Source organism: Salvelinus sp. IW2-2015, linkage group LG5 (assembly GCF_002910315.2).
Source record: "Salvelinus sp. IW2-2015 linkage group LG5, ASM291031v2, whole genome shotgun sequence".
Taxonomy (NCBI): domain Eukaryota; kingdom Metazoa; phylum Chordata; class Actinopteri; order Salmoniformes; family Salmonidae; genus Salvelinus; species Salvelinus sp. IW2-2015.
The window spans coordinates 1,353,544-1,373,776 of NC_036844.1; the positions used below are offsets into that span (position 1 = coordinate 1,353,544).

At 43.6% G+C, this 20,233-nt stretch overlaps 1 protein-coding gene across 1 annotated transcript; it reads left to right on the top strand.

The window, feature by feature from the left end:
* Positions 1–265: 265 nt before the first annotated feature.
* Positions 266–18,120, top strand: LOC111963772 (TBC1 domain family member 13). The gene is made up of 12 exons (XM_023987268.3): positions 266–382; positions 2,741–2,814; positions 2,905–2,945; positions 7,187–7,248; positions 7,969–8,068; positions 8,244–8,326; positions 8,581–8,740; positions 9,571–9,781; positions 11,408–11,571; positions 11,870–12,030; positions 12,276–12,333; positions 12,445–18,120. The coding sequence occupies exons 1-12, from the start codon at positions 360–362 to the stop codon at positions 12,508–12,510; spliced, it is 1,203 nt and encodes a 400-aa protein (XP_023843036.1). The 5' UTR covers positions 266–359; the 3' UTR covers positions 12,511–18,120.
* Positions 18,121–20,233: the final 2,113 nt, after the last annotated feature.

Genomic DNA, 20,233 nt, shown 5'->3' on the forward strand with positions numbered 1-20,233 from the left:
CCCTATTTCGTTATTGAATAGCTGCAGGGCACTCTTCAGTCCACCATGGAACCACCTTCCTTTTCTCACCCACTTCATTCATTGGTAAGATCATCCCTCGCTGCCAAATGCTGATGTGCTGGTGAAGTTTACAGTGAGAGTCAGAAATAGTGGTTTTCAAATATTAATGTTCATATTTTCAGTCAAACTTTTATAAGTTTGATTGCAAGAGCAATACACTTGATTTTTTTCTAATGAAATTGGCAGGTGAGATCTGAAAACAAACAGCAAAGTAATCTTTCCCAAGTGTCGTTGCGGATGTTTCACCATCGGAGTATTTTTCTTGTGGCACACAGGTCTTGGTTTTGGATTCATCCAACATGTCTAGCTCTTACAGAATCAGGTAAGATGTAGATTTGATGTATAAATGGAAAGTAGGCCATAACAACACCTTCGATTAAATGTGATATAGCTATGTTTGTCAATCGTAAATGTCATGTGATGCGTTCACTGTAATTGATCGTGGATTATGACGTGGTGGACTCTGAAAGCCCCGTAGGCTAACGTTAACTAGCTAGCTCTGCCCGTTGCGTTGTCTCGAGGAAATGGGAAATCATCTGCTAGCAACATCGAGGAAAATGTTAGCTTCATTGTACTGTACTACACTGCAGACAATGTTTTTAAATTCCAATCCGCTTGAATGGATTTGTTTTTCTCCTAGCTATCTGCTCTAGCTAGCTGGCTCATTCATAGGCTCAAGCAGTCCACCCCCTAAAGGAGCATTTAATTCGAGATTTTAATGAACGATGTAGTGGCAAACACGAGGAAGGAATAACAGAAAATGCAGAACTGGTGCTAGCTACCTAATTCCTCAAATACAATTATGCAACTAAGCAAGGTTGCTAACATCATGCACACATTCTTCACTGATCAAAACAAACTTGAGACCCTTTTAAACGAGACAGTCAAACCTGTGCGTTGTATTTGACTTCATGTTAATTATAAGCCCCAAATACAGGGAGAAGTACAAACGAGTCTACTCAAGATGCAATGTTGCTATATAGCCTATTGCATAACATTTGGCCTATGCAATGGACATACTAACAGGACATCCTTTTAAATTCTTGCGAGACAAGGGCAGTTCAAAGCAGGACGCACTAATTCACTTGTATTAAATATATTTACACTCCCGCTATTTGGCAGTATCAAACAGTAGCCAAGAAAATGCAGACTCTTTGTAAATAAAACGGTTCAAATGCCTACTACAGTAACCTATTTTCTTTGATGGCTGAAATTTTGCTGCAAGGCTTAGTTGCAAGAAGCTGAAGGTTACTCATTATAAAGCTTCCCTGGCGTTTAGGCTACTATTCACTCATGCTTGTGGACTTTCTTGTTCCAGGAAAAGACTGGATCCAATGTTATGAAGGGCAATCAAAGTTATGGTTTAACTGTGACAGCAAAGCACTTTTGCCTGGTGTTCGTTAATGATCTGAGGTCAGGGCTGGTGTCTCGTGAGCACTGGTGTTTGATGAAAAAAACAGATGAACTGTTTTCCCTTTGAATAGCCCCAAGCCGAGTAACTTTGCTGATCATCTGCAGTTTTCCAGAGAGCCATGACAAACAGGATGTAGCTGCCGGTGAAGTTAAGGAAAGAGAAATTGCTATTACAGGAGAAAGGCATACTAGATTGAAATCAAATAACTTTTTATTTGGTTCTGTTCAGTAGGTTAGAACAAAATCTGAATATCACAGATATGGTGTATGAAGAATGGACACAACTCTCTGACGTTGAATCGCTGAATAGCCAATCCTGTCAGTTCTACACACACTTCTTTCTATAAGACCTGCTGTAGCCTATAACCTACGGTCTGCTGTATAGACTAGGCCTCTGAGTTTTTTTGGCTAAATCGTTCACAATCAGTCCGTCCGATCTATTTTGAGTTCCTCTGGGAGAGTCAATACTGCTTTTCCTGGTAGTGGTAATGTAGCCTAACCACCACATCAATGGGTCCTGTTATTTGGCTGGAGAGTCAGCTGATCAGAACAGCAGGACAGCCCGCATTGATCATAGGGAGCACATAGGTGTCACTGTCTCCATGCAGTCCAGCTGTAAGAAGGGTGTTTCAGTGAATAGGCTAGTGGCAGTACTTCCGTTTTGAATGAGTCATTTAGCAGTGTTACAAAACAATAAAGGGCCACTTTGACCAAGTCTCTCCATTGAATATGTTATGTTGTACCATAAGAAGAGTTGGAGCAGGTTGTGTTGGTAAAATCAGAACGTCAAAGACCGTAGACTTAGCAGTTGTCTAGGGTGGAAGTTGAACTACTTGACGATGTTGCTATGGCTATAGGTACCAAGTTAGGGGGAGGGTATTTTGATCAACCCCCTCCTTTTCTGGGCACATGATTTGACCCCCCCCCCGCAGTCAATGCACAAGGTAAACAAATGAAACTGTGCAGCCCTTTGTAGATTGTGACACAAAATAATGTGTTTTGCATTCTTTTGGATCCTTTCCTCCTTTATTTGTGGTTGTCACAGTAAACATATTAGTCTACCCACTCAGAACACCCAGTCCTATATTGTTTATGTCTGTCTGCTGCATGTGTAATGATCTGAATGAGGCATTATAGGAATGTTACCTTCCTCTTTCTTGATGGGAGGCATTATTTTATGATCTACGATGAATGCAAACAAACAATATGCCTCTTACAACACAACCTACTCTGAGATGTTATTTTTCCCTTTCTTGTGCAAATGAAGGATCCAGGATTTCAAGGTGGCCTTGAGTGAAGAGAAGCTTGACTTAAAGGTGCTTCGGGAACTTTGCTTTAGCGGTAAGCAAGAACTTTGCTTTCACCATAAAAAAAGACATTTATTTTTCCATATTTTATGAACACATTTTCATGTTTCCTATCTCTCTCCAGGTATCCCGTTTGAAGGAGGCATCCGTGCACTTTGCTGGAAAGTGAGTTGCTCCAGCCCTTTAATAGACAGAGTGCATTCGGAAAGTATTCAGACCCCTTGACTTTTTTTCACATTTTGTTACGCTACAGCCTTATTCTAAAATTGATGATGAAAAATTATTTCAATCTACACACATAATGACAAAGCAAAAAAATCTGATATCAAATTTGCATAAGTATTCAGACCCTTTACTCTGTACTTTATTGAAGCACCTTTGGAAGTGATTACAGCCTTGAGTCTAGTTGGGTAAGATGCTACAAGCTTGACTCACCTGAATTTGGGGAGTTTCTCCTGGCTCTAGCTGGGCCACTCAAAGACATTCAGACACTTGTCCCGAAGCCACTTGTTTGTTGTCTTGGCTGTGTGCTTAGGGTCGTTGTCCTGTTGGAAGGTGAACCTTCGCCCCAATCTGAGATCCTGAGCGCTCTGGAGCAAGTTTTCATCAAGGATCTCTCTCTGTACTCTGCAGTCCCTGCCGCTGAAAAACATCCCCACAGCAGGATCCTGCCACCACCATGCTTCACCGTAGGGATGGCGCCAGGTTTCTTCGACGTGACGCTTGGCATTCAGCCCAAAAAGTTCAATCTTGGTTTCATCAGACCAAAGAATCTTGTTTCTCATGGTCTGAGAGTCCTTTAGGTGCCTTTTGGCAAACTCCAAGCAGGCTGTCATGTGCCTTTCACTGAGGAGTGGCTTTTGTCTGGCCACTCTACCATAAAGGCCTGATTAGTGGAGTACTGCGGAGAAGGTTGTCCTTTTGGAAGGTTCTCCCATCTCCACAGAGGAACTTTGGATCTCTGTCAGAGTGACCATTGGGTACTTGGTCACCTCCCTGACCAAGGCCATTCTCCCCGGGCGGCCAGCTCTAGGAAGAGTCTTGGTGATTCCAAACTTCTTCCATTTAAGAATGATGGAGGCCACTGTCTTTTGGGGACCTTCAATGCTGCAGAAAAATGTTGGTACCCTTCCCCAGATCTGTGCCTCGATACAATCCTGTCTAGGAGCTCTACGGACAATTCCTTCGACCTCATGGCTTGGTTTTTACTCTGACATGCACTGTAAACTGTGGGGCTTTATATAGACAGGTGTGTGCCTTTCCAAGTCATGTCCAATCAATTGGATTTACCACAGGACTCCAAGTTGTAGAAACATGCTTTTTTTCACGAATGCACTTTTGTTAAATCATCACTCGTTTGGCTAAGTAGGCTGATTCGATGATAAATTAACAGGCACCGCATTCATTATATGCAACGCAGGACAAGCTAGTTAAAATAGTAATATCATCAACCATGTGTAGGTAACTTGTGATTATGTTAAGATTGATTGTTTATGATAAGATAAGTTTAATGCTAGCTAGCAACTTACCTTGGCTCCTTACTGCACTCCTGTAACAGATGGTCAGCCTGCCACGCATGGATTGCAATGTAATCGGCATCCAAAAATGCAGATTTACCGATTTGTTATGAAAACTTGAAATCGGCTCTAATTAATCAGCCATGCCGATTAACGCAGATGCTACGCTACAGGACTGTTTTGTTAGAACAGACTGGAATATGTTCCGGGATTCATCCAATGGCATTAAGGAGTATACCACCTCAGTCGCCAGCTTCATCAATAAGTGCATCGACAATGTCGTCCTCACAGTGACCGTACGTACATTTCCCAACCAGAAGCCATGGATTACAGGCAACATCCATAGCTAAAGGGTAGAGCTTCTGCTTTAGGAGCGGGACACTAATCCGGGCGCTTATAAGAAATCCGGCTATGCCCTCAAACAAACCATCAAACAGGCAAAGCGTCAATACAGGACTAAGATTGAATCCTGCTACAGCGGCTCTGACAGTCGTCGGACGTGGCAGGGCTTAAACTATTACGGACTACAAAGGGAAACCCAGCTGCGAGCTGCCCAGTGACAGCCCATCAGACGAGCTAAATGTCTTTCATGCTCGCTTTGAGGCAAGCAACACTGAAGCATGCATGAGAGCATCAGCTGTTCCGGACGACTGTGTGATCACGCTCTCCGTAGCCAATGTGAGCAAGACCTTTAAACAGGTCAACATTCACAAAGCTCGCGGGGCCAGACGGATTACCAGGACGTGTACTCAAAGCATGCGCGGACCAACTGGCAAGTGTCTTCACTGACATTTTCAACCTCTCCCTGGCTGGGTCTGTAATACCTACGTTTCAAACAGACCACCATAGTCCCAGGTGCCCAAAATAGCGACTGTAACCTGCTTAAATGATTACCGCCCCGTAGCACTCACCTCGGTAGCCATGAATTGGTTTGAAAGGCTTGTCATGGCCCATATCAACACCATCATGCCAGAAACCCTAGACCCACTCCAATTCGCATACCACCCCAACAGATCCACAGATGTCTCAAATGCACTCCACAAAGCCCTTTCCCACCTGGACAAAAGGAACACCTATGTGAGAATGCTGTTCGTTGACTACAGCTCAGCGTTCAACACCATAGTGCCCAAAAAGCTCATCACTATGCTAAGGACCCTGGGACTAAACACCTCCCTCTGCAACTGGATCCTGGACTTGCCAACGGGCCGCCCCCAGGTGGTAAGGGTAGGCAATAACACATCTGCCACGCTGATCCTCAACACTGGGGCCCCTCGGGTGCGTGCTTAGTCCCCACCTGTACTCCCTGTTCACCCACGACTGCGTGGCCAAATTCGAATCATTAAGTTTGCTGACGACACAGCAGTCATAGGCCAGATCACCGACAACGATGAGACAGCCTACAGGGAGGAGGTCTGAGACCTGGCAGTGTGGTGCCAGGACAACAACCGCTCTCTCATTGTGAGCAAGTCAAAGAGCTGATTGTGGACTATAAGAAAAGGAGGGCCGTACAGGCCGCCATTAACATCGACAGGACTCAAGTGGAATGGGTCGAGAGTTTCAAGTTCTTTGGATTCCACGTCACCAACAAACTATCATGGTCCAAACACACCAAGACAGTTGTGAAGAGGGCACGACAACACCTTTTCCCCCTCAGGAGACTGAAAATATTTGGCAATGGTCCCCAGATCCTTAAAGTTCTATCGAAAGCATCCTGCTCCATCGAAAGCATCCTGACCGGTTGTATTACCGCCTGGTATGGCAACTGATCAGCATCTGACCGGAAGGTGGTACAGAGGGTTGTGTCTACGGCCCAGTACATCACTGGGGCCAAGCTTCCTGCCATCCAGGGACTCTATACCAGGCGGTGTCAGTGAAAGGCTCATAAAATTGTCAAGGGCTCCAGTCAACCAAGTCATAGACTGTTCTCTCTGCTTCCGCACGGCAAGCAGTACCGGCGCGCCAAGTCTAGGACCAAAAGGCTCCTTAACAGCTTCAACCCCCAAGCCATACGGCTGCTGAACAATTAATCAGATGGCCACCCAGACTACACCCTCCCCCCCCCCTTTTTTTTATTACACTGCTGCTACTCGCTGTTTATTATCTATGCATAGTCACTTCACCCCTACCGACATGTACAAATTACCTTAACTAACCTTTACCCCCGCACATTGACTTCTTGTAATTGAGTCTAGGCTACTGTTCAAATGTGGCTGTAATAGGCCTACATGTTTCTCCTTGCATGGTGTTGTGTTGCAAGTTTAGTTTTCTGGAAAGTCATTGTCAAGCTTTAAAAACCGAAGCCAGACTGCAACATTTTAGTAGCCTAGGACTGTGGCATGTGTCTGTACAATTTATGTACACTTTCCCTCCGCTGCCCGCTGTAAACGGGACACACAAAAGTAGCTCAATTGACATTGAATTCACAGATGCGAGTGCATCAGGCTGTAATTTCCTAAACTAGTTGACTCAACTGTTGACTAATTTACACACGTGTGTGTTTAGTAGTAAGGTGTACCCCACGTGTGAATGCTTTATTTTAGAACTTTTTTTGGTCAGTGTTATGAGTGATGATATGATGCAGCGCACTGGCTTGTGTGTGGATCTGGGAGGAGGAGTGTGTCTGTGGCAATGCACTGCCTTTTGGCGTGCAGCACGTTTGCAATGCAGTGCATCGGGGGTGGTATGGAGGCGGGCGAAAATGAATTGACAACCCAAATAATTGCGCGGGCTGGATGGAAACGTGTCACGGGCCGGATTCAGCCTGCAGGCCTTTTGTTTGACACGTGATCTACAGTATGTAGCATTAGCCTTAGTTTTAGTGCTAGTTTAAGCCTGTTCTAATGAATGGTTGCGATTCAAATTTCTGATAACTTGCTTCAATGTTTCCAGGTCCTGCTCAATTACCTGCCTTTGGACCAGATGATATGGGACTCCTTCCTCAAAAAGCAGAGGTAAACATGTCTCCAACAGTGCTGGTGGACATCAATTCTTTATTAACAGGAGGAGATTAATGGACATGTTTTGTACTCTGTGTATAAAGTGCATGAAAACATCTACTGCTCAAGTCTTAGTCACTGAGTGTGTCCTTCCATCTATGCCTGAATTATACCTCGGTAACTAACCGGTTCTTAGTCAAGTATATCCCTCCTGTCCCACTGGAGTTTACTTTTGAATCCTTCAGATTTTACCAAGTGTTTCTAGACAAACAGCTGAGTCATAACCTGACCTATTAAAATCTCACACTAAAACACAACACCCAGCACCGGACAGCTATATCAGGTCTGCTCGGCCCGGGAAACAGTGATGGTGATGATGAGTCATGCTTGTCTGCTGCTTCTATTGGCTCTCTCCTCACATTATTCAAATACTTCAAATACTTCAAGTGTTTTTGGTTGATCCTGCCTGAATTGCCTGTACTGGCCCTGTCAAGAAACAATGCCTAGCCCCTAGTCAATTCATGTAAACCAGAGAGAATTGGGTCAGTACATGAAATATGTTGGTATCTCCATGATATCATGGCTGTATCTTTGAGGACTTTTCCCCCCAAGTCAAAATCAAGTCAAATTGAACTCCTTAAAGGAGACTACTAGGTGTTTCAGACCTCCGATGGTCCCTGTCTCTTGCGGTTACCCACAGGCATAGAGATGATTGTATTTATTTGTGGCCCACAGGGAGGTGTATTCCCAGTTCCTAAAGGAGATGATCATCCAGCCAGGCATCGCTAAGGCCAACCTGGGCCTCTCCAGAGAGGACGTGACTATGGAGGACCACGTGAGTTTCCCCTCTCCCTCATTTTTTTTGCCCTCAAAAATGAACATTTCTTACTCTGATACACACTGCTGGACTGTCTGAGCTAATGTGTATATATGATTTTTCACAGATTTCGCAGATCAGTCTCCCATACATTCATTTTCATGCCCTCTTTCTATCTTTCTCGCTCTCGCAGCCTCTCAACCCCAACCCAGACAGCAAGTGGAACAACTACTTCAGAGATAACGAGGTGCTGCTACAGATTGATAAAGATGTCCGGTAGGTCTGACTGCCTGGGCAACAAGCTAGGTACTTCTTTGGCTGACTGACGTGCATCTCCTTGTAATTTAAGTCACTCATCCTTCAGAGCAGGGGCGAGCAACTTGACTGGTGATTTAAAGTCTTAATGTATTCCAGTACCCAGTCATGTAATACCATCTCCAAAAAGGCAGAAGATTGGAAGCAGTGGCTCTCTCGTGGAAGCCTTATGTTCCACATAGGAATACACTAACTAGTGTATTTCATGACGGCAGGCGCTTGTACCCCGACATGGCGTTCTTCCAGCGGCCCACAGACTACCCCTGCCAGCTGATCCTGGATCCCCAGAACGACTACGAGACACTCAGGCGCCGTGTGGAACAGACTACCCTCAAGGCCCAAACTGTGGACCGCAACCGCAGCGGGGTCACCAATGTGAGTGAGAGGGGGAGAGTCGTGTGTGTTTTTGTTTCTTATGTGTATGAACAGACATATTGGTCTGTCAATGTTAATGCCTCCACTTCCGGAGGCAGCAGGGTGACCTTGTTTCGGTAATGCTAGGGGAAACACTATTCAGATGGGCTGATTCTACCACCCTGTGTTATGTTCAATCCCCCTTCTCCTGCTTTAAGCAATGCAGTCATGATGTGCACGCAGTGGTGCGTGTGTACTGCAAGGTCCAGGTGAGTGTATTGGCTTGACGATGATGGGTCGATAACCTTTATTTTACTTATGGGTGTTTTCAGTTTGTGTCCATTTCCATCCCATAACAATTGACTGGATGCCCCTCCAATGGTCTTCTATGGCCGAGAGCTGTAATGCTTCAACTGTTTAAAGAACTCTCACGAGTGGCTTAAATCTGTTTTGTCACCCTAAGCAATAATGGTAGTAGATCCACGTTGCCCTCTGATTAGCCTCTGCTGAGTACCCAACAACCGGATATTCCGGTTTTCAGGGAAAGAGCCTGTGACGTGACATCCGCTTTTGGACGAAAGCAACACTCCCTCTTAACTCCTACATTTACTGGATTGGTTGAACAGTGCAGAAGAGAACCTTCCCCAACAGTTTTTTTTTCTCGTCAAGACCAGTATGTAGGGGATCTAGTTTCAGGCATTTATTTTACTCCTGCTACGTTTGGTTACCCTCTGATAAGCGTGGTAGAAAGTTGGCCATATTGTGTATACCTAATCCAATCCTTTCAGAACTAGGACTTGTTTCTCATCCGGTCCTAATTCTTTCCTCTGTTTTCCCCTCCCCATCTCCAGGTGAGCTCCCCGGGCAAGGCCCTTAACCTGTACCCGTCCAACGAGTACGAGGTGCTGCCCAGCGGCTGCGAGGCACACTGGGAGGTGGTGGAGCGAATCCTGTTCATCTACGCCAAGCTCAACCCGGGCATCGCCTACGTGCAGGGCATGAACGAGGTGGTGGGCCCTATCTACTACACCTTTGCCACCGACCCCAACAACGAGTGGAAAGGTGGGTGCAGGAGGGATGTGTGTGTGCGTGTGTATTTTGGGAGCAGAGCAGAAGGCACATTTTCGTCTAGTGCAGATGGACAAATAAATTCCTATTGTATTAAATGCAAACATCAGCCCAATCTGCTGCTGCCTGCTGCTACTTTCCTATTTTAGCCCCATTCCACTGGTTTCTGCATCCGAATGCTAATGTTCTGTGATGGAATGGATCAAGCTGAGTCAGCACTGCCACCTACAGGACAAATGAGGGATGGCCAACATTTCATATGTTATATCTACAGATATTTATTGTGCCACCTCTAAAGAAGTATTTTACTAGCTAGATTTCAGTCCAATTTGCGACAGATTTTCATGCAAATATTATTAAAAAGGCTATGCGTGATGACGTAATGCACATAAAAACCACTTTTGCTCTAAAGTTCTCATGCAACGAATAAAAATTAAAGTAAGTTCAGTGTTTCCATTGCATTTTCCACTCTATCTATGGTTTTATCACAAACTGTTGGCAAATAAATGGCAAACTTGCCGAGTCTTCTCTCTAGACAACAGTTCACTGACAAAGTGGACAGGTTAGGTTGTATAATGAGATGGATAAGATCAAGATCATTCTTATTTGTTAATTGGATGCTAATCACCGATCATCATGTCACTAACATACAAATTAAGACCCAGGATATTTATTGGAAATGAGCATCAAGCTCATCACTGTGTACTTTCGCCATCCTATGAAGTTCATCATAACTTATTTCATCTGTAGCCTAATAAACGGCATGCTTTTTCAAGTCGTAGTCGGACCACCACACAACGTAGCATCGCGTGACTGCAAATCTACCTCGACACGATAGTTATTCTATCAACAATTGCGCAAGAAATTGTTTTCACCCCAATTTGTTGCATAATTAATTTTACAGTCACAAAAAGATCCCACAATGTCGAACGAACAAATTTTGACCCCCTTTTTCTCCCCAATTTCGTGGTATCCAATTGGTAGTTACAGTCTTGTCCCATCGCTACAACTCCCATACGGACTCGGGAGAGGCGAAGGTTGAGAGCCGTGCTTCCTCCGAAACCCAGCCAAGCCGCACTGCTTCTTGACACAACGCCCGCCCGCTTAACCCGGAAGCCAGCCGCACCAATGTGTCGTAAGAAACACCGTACACCTGGCGACCGTGTCAGTGTGCATTGAGCCCGGCCCGCCACAGGAGTCGCTAGTGCATGATGGAACAAAAACATCCCTGCCTGCCAAACCCTCCCTTTCCCGGACGACACTGGGCCAATTGTGCACCGCCCCATGGGTGTCCTGGTCGCGGCCCGGCTGTGACAGAGCCTGGACTCGAACCAGGATCTCTAGTGGCACAGCTAGCACTGCGATGCAGTGCCTTAGACCACTACGCCACTCAGGAGGCCTGACATTTTTTAAATTGTACCGACACTTCCTATTTCCATCACAGCTGTCTTGATTTGTTTTGATATGGTATGACTTTAGTTGCATAAAAACTGTTGTTGGAAACATGGTTACTGTCTATAATATATTTGATTGACTGGCAGTCGTTTAACAGACAGACACAATTGACACTAGGTAGGGCATGATTGATCGACTGATTGATTTGCCTGTCCAACCAATCAGAGCACGCCGAGGCAGACACCTTCTTCTGCTTCACCAACCTGATGTCAGAGAACCGGGACATGTTCATCAAGAGCCTGGACGACTCGCAGTGCGGCATCACCTACAAGATGGAGAGTGTCTACTCCATGCTCAAAGAGAAGGACATGGACCTCTATATGAAACTGGTGAGCAAAGGCCTCCTGGGCCCAGTCCCAAAACCATCCTTAGGCCCTTTCCCTAGGCCCTTGTTGACTCCCCTTCATGGCTCTGAAAGGATACAAGTTCGTATGGACAGGGGAGAGGGGTAGATTTTGCAAAAGGTGACAGGTGCATACATTTATTTATTTTCATGTAATTACAAAAAGTGTGTTGGATTTAGTTAAATGACTTAATTTAGTGGGCTAATGTTTTGTTTGTAGTAATGATGGGGGTTAGTTAAATTGTTCAACCTCTTTCCCTCCCTCCCGCCCTTCTCTCTAACAGCAGGAGCAGAACATCAAGCCGCAGTACTTCACCTTCCGCTGGCTGACCCTGCTGCTGTCCCAGGAATTCCTCCTGCCCGACGTCATCCGCATCTGGGACACGCTCTTCTCCGACCAGGACCGCTTCGACTTCCTCATCCTGGTCTGCTGCGCCATGCTCGTGTGAGTTCCCCCTTCTGTCCTGCCCAGCAATGAACCACTACCCCCTGGACAAACCCGCGTCCATAACCCCAGATTGACCCCATACCCAATTCCCCAAGTCTGTTGATTTTTTTTAAAGGAATGCAATGCAATTCCTGAATTGACTTGAATTTGGATGGATTTGGATAGGAATTTGATCTTACCGTATAATGTGTTATGTTTGTTATTTCTGTCCTGATTGGCATGCTTGTCCTGTGTGGTTTCAGACTGATTCGAGATCAGTTGCTGGCAGGAGACTTCACGGTCAACATGAGACTGCTGCAGGTAAGATCATCTAAAAGGGTCTATCCAAATAGTGGGGCCAATATAGGTCATGCTTGGGCAACTAAGGAGGTTTTATTTGACATTTGACTGATTGTCCATGTTCTTCTTCAGGACTACCCCATCTCAGATGTCCACACCATCCTGGCCAAGGCCAAGGAGCTTCAGGGTGGCTCATAGCCACCCCTCCCCCTATCTCCCTCTCCTGGATTTGGGGGATGCACCATTGAAACTGGTAACCCTAGGTGACAACAAGGCCCCATTGCACCCTGGGAGGGAGAGGAAGCCACCTGGTGCCGGGGTGGTGCACGGTTGGTCAAAGCAACCAAACTCGATACTTAGACTTCTTGTCTCACTCTCACAGCCCGACAGTATTTCCACTCTCTCAGAGAGGGTGTGTGGGCTCAAGCTATTTATTTTTGCACTGAACACTTGAAAAAAATGACAATCTACATATATGAAGCAGAGAAACCAGTTACCCATACAACAGCGTCATTATAAAGTTTGTCAGTGCTATTATAACACTCCTAGGTTATTTTAAAACTAAGGTTTTTTTTTTTTCAGTTTGTTTATTTTTTACATGTGAACATGGTTCTTTTTTATTGTGTCGCTCGTACGAAAGACGAAATATAATACTACCGTGTAAAGTCTAACCACAACAAAAAATAAGTATAGATTGTTACTAGGATCGTATGCCTTTGGTAATGGGCAATTGAAACGTGAAGGTCCTCTCTGTTTGTTTTCAGTTAAACTCAGTCTGGCCAGTTTAACGCCAGCCAGTTGTGTCCTCTCCCTTGAATTTCCAATATTAATGTATGTTTGAAAATGTTGGTATCAAATGAATGGGGTGTGAAACCTGTACCTTACTCACTAACCCAAAGTGCATGCTTATACGTTAGCCCAAAAGCTAATGAAGCAACAGGCAGGAAGGAAACGCTAAATTAACCCTTTCATTGTCTTAAATCTAGCCTTAGGGGGAAATTGATATGATGATGATGATGGTCTATTTTATTGTAAGGGCATTACTTTGCAAACAAAACAGTCAGATTAAATTGGGCATTCAAGTTTTTAATATATTTTGAGTAATTTCTTAATATATTTTTAGTCATTTCTGGTCGCATTAAAAAAGTGGTTCACATGTAAAGCATAATAAATGGAACATTAATGACATGTTAAGTGAGGAATAACACATTTTGCTCTGCATACTGTTGGATAATTAGAGAGAACAAATTATTTGATAATAATAATTAAATATGTATAATTAATGACATTAAAATGCTATGATAACATTTCTGTATTCAGGTAATGGAATTGACAGATAACAGAGTTGACAACTGAAAATCACTAACATTTAATGTGTTACTGTTTTTTTTAATCTCAAAACGCTAACAGTTACCACAAAGTTAATGCACCATTGAAATGTACCTTTTCAAACTGTAGGACCTACATAATAATGTGATACTTCGTTAAGTACACAGAGAATGGCTTGCTTTGTAATGACAATTTAATCATTATTGTGACAATGATACAGCTCACGAAACAGTTACCTTTTTACTGTTTGCGTTTCAGTTTTATTGGCACTCCCTAGTATCGCCATCCATTTCGGTCTACAGTACATTCGGAAAGTATTCAGACCCCTTAACTTTTTCCACATTTTGTTACATTCCAGCCTTATTCTAAAATTGATTAAATGTTTTTTTCCCTCAATCTACACACAATACCCCATAATGACAAAGCAAAAACAGGTTTTTAGAAATGTTTGCAAAATACATGTATTTAATCACATTTACATAACTATTCAGATCCTTTTCTCAGTACTTTGTTGAAGCACCTTTGGCAGTGATTACAGCCTTGTCTTCTTGGGTATGATGCTACAAGCTTGGCACACATGTATTTGGGGAGTTTCTCACATTCTTCTCTGCAGATCCTCTCAGGCTCTGTCAGGTTGGATGGGGAGCGTTGCTGCATAGCTATTTTCAGGTCTCTCCAGAGATGTTAGATCGGGTTCAAGTCCGGCCTCTGGCTGGGCTACTCAAGGACATTCAGAGACTTGTCCCTAAGCCACTCCTGCCTCGTCTTGGCTGTGTGATTAGGGTCATTGTCCTGATGGAAGGTGAACGTTCAGCCCAGTCTGAGGTGCTGAGCGCTCTGGAGCAGGTTTTCATCAAGGATCTCTCTGTACTTTGCACCGTTCATCTTTGCCTCGATCCTGACTAGTCAGTCCCTGCTGCTGAAAAACATCCCCACCGCATGATGCTGCCACTACCATGCTTCACCGTAGGGATGATGCCAGGTTTCCTCCAGATGTGACGCTTGGCATTCAGGCCAAAGAGTTCAGTCTTGGTTTCATCAGACCAGAGAATCTTGTTTCTGAGAGTCTTTAGGTGCCTTTTGGTAAACTCCAAGCAGGCTGTTGTGCCTTTTACTAAGTGGCTTCCCTCTGGCCGCTCTATCAAATAAAATAAAATGTATTTATATAGCCCTTCTTACATCAGCTGATATCTCAAATTGCTGTACAGAAACCCAGCGTAAAACCCCAAACAGCAAGTAATGCAGGTGTAGAAGCACGGTGGCTAGGAAAAACTCCCTAGAAAGGCCAAAACCTAGGAAGAAACCTAGAGAGGAACCAGGCTATGAGGGGTGGCCAGTCCTCTTCTGGCTGTGCCGGGTGGAGATTATAACAGAACATGGCCAAGATGTTCAAATGTTCATAAATGACCAGCATGGTCAAATAATAATATTCACAGTAGTTGTCGAGGGTGCAACAAGTCAGAACCTCAGGAGTAAATGTCAGTTGGCTTTTCATAGCCGATCATTGAGAGTATCTCTACCGCTCCTGCTGTCTCTAGAGAGTTGAAAACAGCAGGTCTGGGACAGGTAGCACCTCCGGTGAACAGGTCAGGGTTCCATAGCCGCAGGGAGAACAGTTAAAACTGGAGCAGCAGCACGGCCAGGTGTACTGGGGACAGCAAGGAGTCATCATGCCAGGTAGTCCTGAGGCATGGTCTGAGGGCTCAGGTCCTCCGAGAGAGCGAAAGAGAGAGAGAATTAGAGAGAACATACTTAAATTCACACAGGACACCGGATAAGACAGGAGAAGTACTCCAGATATAACAGACTGACCCTAGCCCCCCGACACACAAACTACTGCAGCATAAATACTGGAGGCTGAGACAGGAGGGGTCAGGAGATACTGTGGCCCCATCTGATGATACCCCCGGACAGGGCCAAACAGGCAGGATATAACCCCACCCACTTTGCCAAAGCACAGCCCCCACACCACTAGAGGGATATCTTCAACCACCAACTTACCATTCTGAGACAAGGCCGAGTATAGCCCACAAAGCTCTACCATAAAGGCCTGATTGGTGGAGTGCTGCAGAGATGGTTGTCCTGGAAGGTTATCCCATCTCCAGAGAGGAACTCTAGAGCTCTGTCAGAGTGACCATCGGGTTCTTGGTTATCTCCCTGTCCAAGTCCCTTCTCCCCCGATTGCTCAGTTTGGCCGGGCGGACAGCTCTAGGAAGAGTCTTGGTGGTCAAACTTCTTCCGTTTTAAGAATGATGGAAGTCACTGTGTTCTTGGGGACCTTCAATAGTGCAGACATTTTTTTGGTACCCTTCCCTAGATCAGTGCCTCGACACAATCCTGTCTCAGAGCTCTGTGGACAATTCCTTCGACCTCATGGCTTGGCTTTTGCTCTGACATTCACTGTCAACTGTGGGACCACAGGTGTGTGCCTTTTCAAATCATATCCAATCAATTGAATTTACCACAGGTGGACTCCAATCAAGTTGTAGAAACATCTCAAGGATGATCAATAGAAACACGATTTCAAGTCTCATAGCAAAGTGGCTGAATTATTAAGTAAATAATGTATTTGTTTTTTTATTTGTAATAAATTTGCAAAAAATTCTAAACCTGTTTTAGACTTTGTCATGATGGGGTATTGTGTGTAGATTGCTGAGGATTTATTTTTATTTAATCCATTTTTAGAATAAGGCTGTAACGTCACAAGATGTGGAAAAAGTCAAGGGATCTGAATACTTTCCGATGGCACTATACATTCTAACACTATTTCATTGGCAAGATGGTATCCTCCAACTGACAAATCCCCTAGGCAGGAATTGGTACAAATTAACAGTCTGTGACTAACTATAATTCAATGTAGCATTATTGTACTAAAGTGAGGTACTAAGGGATACTACACTACATGACCAAAAGTATGTGGACACCTGGTCGTCGAACATCTCATTCCAAAATCATGGTTATTAATATGGAGTTGGCTTCCCCTTTGCTGAGAGTGGCTTTCAGTGTTGTGTTGGGTTTTTCCCCAAACATTACTCTTTGTATTCAGAACAAAAAGTTAATTTCTTTACCATATTTATTGCAGCATTACTTAAGTGCCTTGTTGCAAACAAGATACATGTTTTGGGATATTTTTATTCTGTACAGGCTTCCTTATTTTCACTCTGTCATTTTGGTTAGTATTGTGGAGTAACTACAATGTTCTTGATCCATCCTCTGTTTTCTCCTATCACACCCATTACATTCTGTAACTGTTTTAAAATCCCCATTGGCCTCATGGTGAAATCCCTGAGCGGTTTCCTTCCTCTCCGGCAACTGAGCTAGGAAGGACGCCTGTATCTTTGTATTGACTGGGTGTATTGATACACCATCCAAAGCTTAATAACTTCACCATGCTTAAAGGGAAATTCAGCATCTGGTTATTTATTTAGATTTTTTATGTCAATTGGAGCCCATTTTTGCGAGGCACTGAAAAACCTCCCCGGTCTTTGTGGTTGAGTGTGTGCTTGAAATGAACTACTCGGTTTGAGGGGCCTTACAATTACATTTACATTTAAGTCATTTAGCAGACGCTCTTATCCAGAGCGACTTACAAATTGGTGCATTCACCTTATGATATCCAGTGGAACAACCACTTTACAATAGTGCATCTAACTCTTTAATTAATTGTATGCGGGGTACAGAAATTAGGTTGTCACTCAAAAAATGATGTTAACCACTATAATTGCACACCGTGAGTCCATGCTACTTATTATGTGATTTGTTAAGCACACATTTACTCCTGACTTATTTAGGCTTGCTGTAACAAAGGGGTTGAATACTTATTGACTCAAGACATTTCAGCTTTTCATTTTGTGTAGATCAGTGACACAAAATCTAAATTTAATCTGTTTTAAATTCAGGCTGTCAAGCAAAACAAGGTTGAAAAAGTAAAGGGCTGTGCATACTTTCTGAATGTGTTGTGTATATAAACAGTGATACATTCCCCCTTGGAGATTCACCAATGACAAAGAAGGATAGTCTCATCTTCCTGTAATTCACAAACGTCTGTTGTCAACGATTAATGATTTATCGTTCTCCATCTTTTTCTCATTCTTATCTTGCTCAATTGTGATTTATTTGTTTTCCTTTTTTTTCACCATTCTTTCATCATTCCCTTGGCTCTCGCCTTTCTGGACTTCAAACAAAATCTGTTTTACAACAATATGGAGACTGTTTCAGAAGGCAGCTCGCGGCTTCTGGTCTCTCATCTCTGCCAACCATTTGATGGGAGCCAGTATAGCCTATATGTGGCAAAAAGCTCCTATAATTGTGGAATAACAGGGCTAGAGAGGGGGAGTATGCATAGTCGATACAAAGTATAAGAATAGCAGACAAGTGGGTTAGGAAAAGCAGAACACTAGTAGTTCAACCATTTTCAAAGTTGGTTTTGGTTTTTGGGAGTAATTTGCTTTCACAATAAAAATTATTTTTAAAAAGCCATGGGAACTTTGTCCATCTGGTTCTTGGTAATGGGCATCATGACATTATGGCCCATTTTCAGACAACTGACCAGTCAGAAAGTTCAGCTGCTCTCCTGCTAACTTTAAAATCCTTTACAGAAGAGAAGCGCTACCAGTCAAAAGGGTGTCCAGTGAAAAACCGTAGCAACCTTTTATTTTTGTTTACAGTCATGATCATTCTGATTGGTTGACTGACTGGGTGATGCAGACAAAATGGCCACTCCTCTCACCCAACAACAAGATTTATCAGAGTGCATTGTGGTTAGTTGGTGACCATGGTGGATAGCAGCATGGCATTGTGGCATGTGTCTACTTGCCTGGCACAACCAATGTTTCTGTACTAATGTTTCTTAAACGAACGCCTTCCTCCCATCCCTTCCGTTTAATAGCTAGTGAAATTGGAGAGACTGGCGAAGAGAGGGACGTCATGTTTAGATTGATCATTTGTGCTTGAAGTGCTCTTAGCTAAGGGAGACTTAATCCCAGCTGCATTTTCTCTGGCGAACTGGGGGGATTGGCTGAGTTGAATCCCTTCCTTGCCATGTAATGTCTTCTTTCCTTATGCTGATCGGTGAACAGACCGGATAGGTTTCCACAGTATTGTTTCTTCTGAGAAGTTCTCAGATCAGCGTACATGAAAGAAATGAGATAAAGGAAGCAACTGAACAAAGGAAGTGGTTTAAGACCCTCAAATTGTTGTAGAGGAATTTATTGAAGGGAAAAGCAAGTCAACAGTCATTATGTTAGGTTCAGCATTATTAATTTTATGTCCTTATCTCCTACCTCGTCTGTGTTCACAGAGCTGAAAGGACGAAACCATGAATTTCAATTCACTCAATTCAAAAACGCATGCAGGCTCTTGTAAACTTGTAGCAGTACTTTTTTGTTGCTTCTTTTTTGTTGTTGTTGCTCATCTCACATGTGCCTGAACAAAACGTGCAAGAGAATGATTTTAGTCTTCTTTTTTTCCCTTTTCTTTTATGAGGCGGGTGGGATGAGTGAGAAAGTGAGTCGGAATGAATGTCTAGCATATAAATACATTTTCTTCTTGATTGTCTAACTTGTTTTGTATTTGTGTGGTGGAAAACACCAGCGTCTCTGGTTACTTAACACCAAGCTTTACTCTGTCTCTTTCTAATAATTATTTTTATTGCTGCCATGTTATAAATATGAGCCTTGGACATCATTGGATGAAGGGATGTCGTAAACTGAAGTAGCTTTTTCAAGCAGGGATCAGAAGCTTCCACCCCTGATAACAAGTGTTTGTTCTTTTTCGTGTGTGTGTGTGTGTGTGTGTGTGTGTGTGTGTGTGTGTGTGTGTGTGTGTGTGTATGCTTGTGTGTCTAAGACATTTCTCCCAAAAATTTCTTGCATGATTATACATTTTTGTATGGGTGTGGAAATTCTATACATGTTTTTACAATGTTTGCAAATGCACAATAAATATTTAATTTACGGTTAAAAAAAATATTTGTGAGGTGTACCTGACATTTTCACTGTGACATACATACGTACATACATACATACATACATACATACATACATACAGTTGAAGTCGGAAAAGTAGCTGCTGCTTTTGCAACAGCTAATGGGGATCCTAATAAAATACCAAACCTCACCGCCACTATGGGGCACTCTGTTCACGACTTTGACATCAGCAAACCGCTCGCCCACATGACGCCATGCACGTGGTCTGCTGTTTTGAGGCTGGTCGGACGTACTGTCAAATTCTCTAAAACGAAGCTGGAGGCGGCTTATGGTAGAGAAATTAACATTTCATTCTCTGGCAACAGCTCTGGTGGACATTCCTGCAGTCAGCATGCCAATTGCACTTTCACTCAACTTGAGACATCTGTGGCATTGTGTTGTGTGACAAAACTGCACATTTTAGAGGGGCCTTTTATTGTCCCCAGCACAAGGTGCATCTGTGAAATGATCATGCTGTTTAATCAGCTTCTTGATATGCTACACCTGTCAGATGGATGGATTATATTGGCACTAACAGGTATGTAAAACGATTTGTGCACAAAATTTGAGAGAAATCAGCTTTTTATCCGTATGGAACATTTCTGGGATTTTTTTGATTCAGCTCA

Bases quoted from the DNA above. Each gene is read 5' to 3' on its own strand.
- LOC111963772 (XM_023987268.3), top strand. From the start codon at position 360: ATGTCTAGCTCTTACAGAATCAG. The intron at 2,815-2,904 runs GTAAGCAAGAAC...ATCTCTCTCCAG, and splicing joins TCGGGAACTTTGCTTTAGCG to GTATCCCGTTTGAAGGAGGC. The intron at 9,782-11,407 runs GTGGGTGCAGGA...CCAACCAATCAG, and splicing joins CCCCAACAACGAGTGGAAAG to AGCACGCCGAGGCAGACACC.